Raw genomic sequence first — 8,106 nt, forward strand, 5'->3', positions numbered from 1 at the left:
GATGTGTCTGAACCTGGAATAAAACATCTGAACAAACATGAATTAACTTTACAGCTAATACGTTCAGAAATATCATCCAGATGTTAATAAACTGAGAGAGTCTGACAGACAATAGTGGACAGACTGAATGTGTAGTCGTCCAATATATGAGTTATAGAGCTCATTTACTAAATAACTTCTTACTGTGGATGAAATCAGTCAAACCAACGTTGGCTTCCTTTGACTAACATTACATTTCATTTTAGCAAATACAAGTTTACCAAATATGAAACTCTGAACATGGAAAAACATATTTTTCTGTGTGTTTAATATTATTCTTTAATATGTCTGTTAAGATCATTTCATCCAGGTGACATCAAGACATAAGGTGCAAAAGAATAATGTCTTTTTATGGTTTTCAGTGTGTAAAACTAAATATAAATCCATGTGTGTTGAAGTTAGTAAACTGAATAAAGCTGCTGTCTAGACGATGAGTTTCCTTCATCAGCAACAAAACATCCAACAAGAACATCAGAAACTTTGTGTTGAAACTATGTCGTCACTCAATCAACTTTTTCAGAGAAAATGTTTGAAAAATCTCCTAAACAGACAAATATGTTCTGATTGATGAAGAAATGTCTCCTTAAAAACATGGACATGTTTTTTAGGGGACAAAGTTCAAATATTAACATGAAAACTCGGCTTCAATAAACTTTTACCTTCATTTAATATTTACATAGAAAGACTGATATTTGAATTCAAATTCTATCAAAACTGTTTCTTCCATTAAAAACTACATTAAACCCTGGAGCATCAATTAGTTTCTATATTTTGACGAGTATTTGGTTCTAGTTTCCCTGTAAGGATTCAGATTTGTACGTTTTTGTACCATCATGCATCTTGATGAATCACATTTATTAATCAGACAAAAGTTTTCTGCACCAGCTCGGGATCCATCACTGGAGAAGAGATGTATTTCATGAATGCTGAATAAACACAGACGTCCTCCTGTCCTGAAACTCTTTCTCTGCTCACAAAGTCCTTCTAGGAATGAAAACTTTATTGTCCAAAACATAATTTCCAAACAGACATGTTATTGGGACAGAAACCCGTGACATGAATGAACTTTACATGGTCTAGACCAGGGGTCGGCAACCTCAGGCACGCGTGCCATGATTGGCACGCGGCGGCATAATCATTGGCACACTGGAAAAGGCCCGCTCGGTTGGCCTATCGTTTAAAACAGCCTTTCTCATCCGGGCTGCACCCTGCGGTGTCGTCTGACTGCTTCAGGGGTGTCATAAATACCGTATTTTCACGACCATTCGGCGCGCCATGTGGAAAGACATAGCCTACCCTCAGTTTTGTGTGTCATCTCTGTATTTAAAACACACACACGGCGCAATGAACGTAAAGGCGCCGTCTACCCACACGTAACCTACGCCGTAGGCTACGCCGTCGATTTTACGCGTAACCATAAATCAGCCTTTATTCACCGCACTACCCGCCCGTGCGCTCATGAAAGAAACTCCTAAAATAAAGAGTAAAAAGACAAGTAAAAGATGGGGGATTACTTGTAATTTTCCTACGTTTGTAGTACTTTCTAAACAGAAAACAAGCTTGATATTGTGATATTTAAATGTTTTTCTATTTTCTTCCTGCCGCTCGCATTGAAAGCAGGTTGAAAGCGCTGTAGGAAACAGTCATGGATGAGGAACGGATCCAGTTAGTTGAAATGAGAAGTTACAGTATCTCTATGATTCCTCCTCATTTCAGCACAAAAACCTCCATAAAGTGGCAGAAAGAAATACTATCCTATTATTATATAGGTCCCAGAACATCGGGAGGGAGAGAAAAGGTCCTGTAAGTGGGGAAAAAAACCAACAATTAATAACTGCGTGTGATGACGCAATGAAACAGCAAACAGCGTGAGTGAGTGGCGTTTGGTGTTAAATGTAGCAAACATGTCAGCATGTCAGATCATTACTGGGATGTGGGGAAAAAGCAGAGGACACGAGAAATGATCCAGGCTGAGTTGGATTTGGGAAACGGCTTGGTGATGGAGACGGGACGCACAGCGCAGGAGATCGGGAGAGCAGAGAAAAGGGCCCTCTTCTCTTTTTTTTTCTGATTAAATGCATCCGAAATAGACAACTAAAAGCAGTGTTTTGAAATGGGATCCATGCATAATATGTAAGCCCCTATTGTGAATTACAGAAAAAATATTTAAAATCAGGCATCAATTCCGCGGATCCGCGGAATTCTGCGGATTTTGGTCTCAGCAAAAAATGTACCAGTACCATAAATCAGCCTTCACAGACAGACAGCCAGGACGCGGCAGCAGCAGAAATGAAGAGGAGCGGCAGCTCAGTTTAAAATACATTTTTGCAGCGGGACAAAAAAGCAGCAGCACTGCTGTGTTGCAGGTAGGCTGTGCAGAGATGAGTATGGGCTCGCCACCCGCCCCTTGAAATACGGAAATGTTACGTAATTGGGAATTAAAAGTTGCGTTCCGTATTGAACCAATACGGAACCCCTTTGCGCTCCGTTGCCTAGTTAAGCCTAAATTATGGTTCCGCGTTAAATCGACGCTGAGCTTACGCCGTAGAGTACGCGGCGACCCGCAATGTACGGCGTAGGTTCTGCGTTGGTCTGACGCGGAACCATAAATCAGCCTTTACCTCTCACTGCTGCTGACTGCACCGACACACGCGACTTTAAACAAAAAAAAAGGCAAGTCAAGATGTCTACAGAGGCTCCAGACACCCCACCTCGCCCTAAAAGAGGAAACAGAGGTCTCTCTGAGGTGTGTCAGACAGCATGCTGCAGGAACCTCCACAAACGTAATATAACGTCCCAGAGGAACCAGGCATCTGTTGCAGAGTTCCTCATACCTGAAACATCCCCTGAGCTTGATATGGTGTGATACGGGACATTTATTATGCTCTTATTTATTGGTCATAATATACAGGTGAAGGTCAGAAAATTAGAATATATTGCTAAACTTAATTAGTTTCAGTAAATTCAACTAAAGGTGAAACAAATATATTATTTCCCACTACATGCAAAGTGAGATATTTCAAGCCTTTATTTGTTATAATTTTGATGATTCTGGCCCACAGCTAATGAAAACCCCAAATAAAAAATCTCAAAAAATTTGAATATTTTATGAAATCAATAAAGAATTAAATAATCAAAATGATAACAAATAAAGGCTTAAAATATCTCAGTGGAGCTCATGAAGTGAGCTCCTCATCACTGAACTTTGAGCAGATCTGTTCGGAGTTCCACAACACAGTCAAGAGTCAGAAAGACAAGGAGCTGCTTGTCTTTTGTCAATTAATTTAGGTGTGAAAGGGGGATTCTGGCCATTGTAGAAGTTTAAGATATGATTATCTTGATTTCAAGATTTATTCATGCATGAAGAATTACCCATGATGATGAATGCGTGTTATTATGTTATCAAAATGCATCATTCTTTGCAAAAATTCAGATTTTTTGTGTGTATTCTTGCATTGATAAAAGATGTGATTATGGAGCTTTGAGACCACCAGAATGCACCATTTTAAGTCTATTTTTCAAAATTTTCCGGGGGGGCATGCCCCCGGACCCCCCTAGAGGGGTTTGGGGGGGTTTGGGCGCGCTGCGCCCTCACTCATCCGCGTCAATAATTTTCCTCTTTTTTTAGGACAAGCTGTTCTGATGCCTGTAAAATATGTTTGCATGTGGCCTGTATAGAATATAATTCCAGGTGTGTTGGAAATGTTTTTGTATTTTGTGTCATACCTTAATGTAACTTTGTTTTAGCCTACTGTTGATTATGGCACATTCATTGACAAGAAAATTTCACACTGGCACTCCATGTCAAAAAGGTTGCCTACCCCTGGTCTAGACTGTCGTCCTCATCACTGACTTTATTGAAATCAGCACAAACTCAGACTTTTCTGATCATCAAGTCAATAATACTGAAGAGAAATATATGCAGACTATTGATCACATGTATGACATCAATATGAACATCAGCCTTCATAAAGTCCATCACCTTTCTAACTCTCATCTGTATGGAGCATGTAAAATGATGAAGATGATGCTGAATTGTAATTTATCTTTCATCCTTTATTCAGGTTGAGCAAGTGCAGTTTGTCAGAGATCAGCTGTTCTTCTCTGGTCTCAGCTCTGAAGTCCAACCCCTCCCATCTGAAATATCTGGACCTGAGAAAGAACAACCTGCAGGCTCAAGAAGTGGAGCAGCTTTCTTATCTGGTGGAGAGTCCAGACTACCAGCTGCAGACTCTCAGGTCAGTGGAGGTTGGAGTCGGTTCTGCTGCTTCCAGCAGTTTTCTACTAAAACCAGTTGGTATCAAAACAAAGATCAGTGTTTCCAGTGAAGCTGCAGCTTCTCAGCAGCTGCTTTCCTCATGAGGCTGTGAGAGGAAGATGATGACAGGCTGCAGGATTGGACAGAAACACAGAGACAGCAGTCGGCCAATCAGAGGGTCCAGAAGTTTGTTGTAGACCAGTGTTGTGCTGGTGTTCACGTGTCCAGAAATAAAGGAGTATTCCAGCTGACGGCCTTCCAGGATGTTCAGACACACAACTGCTCCACTGCAGCTCTGAACTCTGAAGTCCTGGATGTGCTGATGGAGGGATCTCTGCAAACACTCCTTTATCTGCTCTCTTCTTTCTTCTTCCCCTACAGCTGATGGAGGGATCTCTGCAAACACTCCTTTATCTGCTCTCTTCTTTCTTCTTCCCCTACAGCTGATGGAGGGATCTCTGCTAACACTCCTTTATCTGCTCTCTTCTTTCTTCTTCCTCTACAGCTGATGGAGGGATCACTGCAAACACTCCTTTATCTGCTCTCTTCTTTCTTCTTCCTCTACAGCTGTTGGAGGGATCACTGCAAACACTCCTTCATCTCCTCTCTTCTTTCTTCTTCCCTCTACAGCTGGAAATGATGGGAGTGTCCAGGACGGATGAGTCGTGTCCTGATCGTCCTCAGAGTTGAAGCAGAACCAGTTTGTGTGGACAGACTCTGACTGGACCGTGATGATGATGATGAAGAAGATGTACATAGTTTCTGAATTCCAGAGTTTCACAAACTTTTCATATATTCATTTATTTCATGTTAAGTCAAAAAGTCTTTATTGTTATTATATTATTGTTATAAAACAGTACATCAAATTGTAGCCTTCAATTTGAACTTGAGTTTTTCAAAGCAAGCACTTTGCCTAAAGTCTGGATGAGTTCTAGTTTGGAGGTTTCTACTACTAATGTAGTGATGGATAAATGTCTACGCTGCCGCGGCGGAGCTGCTCAGCAAAGCAGCCGTCTCCTCCACCGAGTCACATGACTCCCCCGGTGTTTTCTTTTTAATTACATGTTTCCGTTTCAATCCAAGTTTTCCTTTTGTTGTCCTCGTGTTTTCAGCTTTGTCACGTTTTTAAAGTTTCTTTCCGCGTCACTGATGAAGAGAGAGAGTGAAGAGATCCGTGGAAATAACAGCGTTTTTTCATGAAACATGAAACACAAATGAACTTGACTTGGTCAATGAATGTTCCTCAGTTTGTTCCAGTAAATATTGTAAATGTTTTCTGGATATTAGTATGATTGTTAACAATTCAAAGAAAATCAAAAATCTTCAGTAAAACTTGGATCTTTTCTCAGTTTACTGTGGTTAATAAGTGTTTGTCTGTGATTAATCTCAGTACCAGGAGCAGCACCGACCATCACAAAGCACTTTTTATTCTCTTGTTCACCATCAGCACAAATCTGACTTTTATTTCATGAGAGAGATAATTTCACACTCTCTTTCTTTTATTTATTATAATACTGACATAGATTACAGTCTCATTCTAACACAAACTGCACAAAACACTTGAATATGCGTCAGTTATGAAGAAAGAACCCAAAAAGTTTAAGCCAACATTGATGAACTGAATTGAATTAAAACACATCAGAATTTGATGTTTGAACTTTGCCCAACAAGGAATTTGACTCCAGTTATTTCACTCACTGTACCCAGATTTAAAAATAGCAAACAGTAAATAAACAAATGTGGCACTTATTAACATATATACAATTAAAAAAACTGAAAGGTGCAGCAGTGTGATGTAGATATGATTATTGGAAGGTGCATTGTTACAGCATATGATAGTGTTACTATAATTACTGTTATTTTTAGGGCCCAAGCACTGACAGTGCGAAGGCCCTTTTGTATCTTTTTTTTTTACCTCGTTTTTCTTCCGGCGAAATGAGGGCCTTTTTCCCCCTAAACGTGCCCCAAAAGTCACCAAATTTTGCACGCCAGCCAGTCCTGGCAAAAAATTTGATATTTAATGGTTTGCATTAATGGGCGTGGCTTAACGGCTCAACAGCGCCCCCTAGAAAACTTTGTGCCTCAAGCCCCACAATACGGTTTGACGTACATGAACGAAAATCGGTACACACCTGTATCATGTCGCAACTTAAAGAAAAGTCTCTTGGCGCCATGGCCGAAACAGAACAGGAAGTCGGTAATTTTGGCAGAATTTATGCCATTTCTTCGGCCACTTCTTCGCCCGAACCGTAACATGCACCCAGGTGTGTTATACATCAAAATGTGCGTCTCCATCCTGCAACGATGCGCATTACTTTTCTCAGTCAAGAGTGTTACCGTGGCGATGATTATCTTCATCTGATTGGTGGATATTTGATATTCCCTATTTTCTGCCATAACTTGTGAATGGTTTGACTTAGAGAGTCATGGTGGTGTCATCGGACTCGGGTTTGAGTGCTTGACCTTCATTGGTGATAATTACACATGCGAGGGCCCATTCATCGCTGCTTGCAGCTTTAATTTCATTTGTTTCAGGACTGTACTTGTCTGACCTCTTTGAAAGGTTAAAACACACACTGATCAAACACTGGGGACGTCATTACATTCACCGATTTAATTGGGAGCGAATGTTCTGGTTCGGTACAGGCATTAGAAATAAAAAGATCAACACCAACCTGCTTGACTTTGTATTAAGCCATGCCAGATTAGTGGTCAAACTCAGGAGAAACTCTGCTCATTTTGAAGGGAGGATGGTGGATGTGTGGCTAATATTTTAAATCTGTTTTGGAAAAGGATTTATATCTGATTCTGAAACATGACCCGAAATGAAATGAAAAAATGAGTTCATTGATATGTTTGTTGAAGGGAATACTTTAGTTGAAGTAACGGCAGGAGACAGGCTGATTCTCCATTTCTAATTTTGCTTCGGGATCAGTATTATTAACAGTATTAGAATCTGCCTTTTTTTCACTTTGGAAGTATTTTATAGTTTCTGCTTTGAACATGACTGTGTGCAGATGGGAATTTATTTGGAGATTTGAAAGTTATATAGCTTGTTTTTTTTTTACATTACTTTGAAAAGTAATGTCTTGATTGTGACGGAGATCGAAGAATGGAAAGTTTTGTTTAAAAAGCAATAATGCAAGAAAGGTTTTTAATGTAAAGTATATTTTTCATAATTTATTTTTTCGTTTATTTCGGCATGTTTATATAGACACATTTCATCTCCAGAACATTATACATTGCATACTCAGCACATGACGAAAAGGGTACGGGAGAAGCTGACGCTTATCAAAGTCCCGCCCCGTTCTATGTAAGATTCATGATCACATCAACAACAGAATTCAGTAAGATACATAGTTTACCACATAGCAATTTGTCTAATTTCATCCTTCACAGTCCAGATAGCATGTATGTTTGTACACGTGTCCAGTCCACTCATCCTGATCACCGTTCCTGTGATTTACTACTGTGTCCACTGTTCAGTTATTTTAATGTCCAAGCCTCTTTTTGCATGCAATCCACTTTGCAATGGAGGTGCGTGTGTCAATGCAGATTTTGATTAGTCGCCGTCCTCTGGCTCTCTAGCCGCCTTTGCCCCCTCCGCTCGTACTGACTTCATCTCCTCCCGAGCTTTGGACACCTCCGACCATACACTGGTCAGTCTCTCCTGGATGTCAGCGAGGCCAGAGAGCAGCTTTGCCTGATCAGCTCTCACTTTTCTCAACTTTTGTAGCATCCAGACCCCGCCAAGCCCTAGGATCACTAGGCCCACCGTCATGCCCGTGAATATATAGACGTCTTCCACG

The 8,106-nt window shown here is 40.5% G+C and overlaps 1 protein-coding gene across 5 annotated transcripts in view; it reads left to right on the plus strand.

Moving 5' to 3' along the window:
* LOC133442112 (NACHT, LRR and PYD domains-containing protein 12-like) overlaps nucleotides 1-5,841 on the plus strand; it is a 67,966-nt gene extending 62,125 nt beyond the window's left edge. For 3 of the 5 annotated variants that reach the window (XM_061720048.1, XM_061720047.1, XM_061720049.1), the window contains 2 exons: nucleotides 4,104-4,277; nucleotides 4,928-5,841. In XM_061720048.1, coding sequence (XP_061576032.1) covers nucleotides 4,104-4,277; nucleotides 4,928-4,937 — 184 coding nt within the window. In that variant the 3' untranslated portion in view covers nucleotides 4,938-5,841. The remainder of the gene's footprint in view (nucleotides 1-4,103; nucleotides 4,278-4,927) is intronic. The other 2 variants (XM_061720051.1, XM_061720050.1) reach the window with 2 other exon arrangements.
* Nucleotides 5,842-8,106: the final 2,265 nt, after the last annotated feature.

The sequence above is a fragment of the Cololabis saira genome, chromosome 4 (assembly GCF_033807715.1).
Source record: "Cololabis saira isolate AMF1-May2022 chromosome 4, fColSai1.1, whole genome shotgun sequence".
Lineage (NCBI taxonomy): Eukaryota > Metazoa > Chordata > Actinopteri > Beloniformes > Belonidae > Cololabis > Cololabis saira.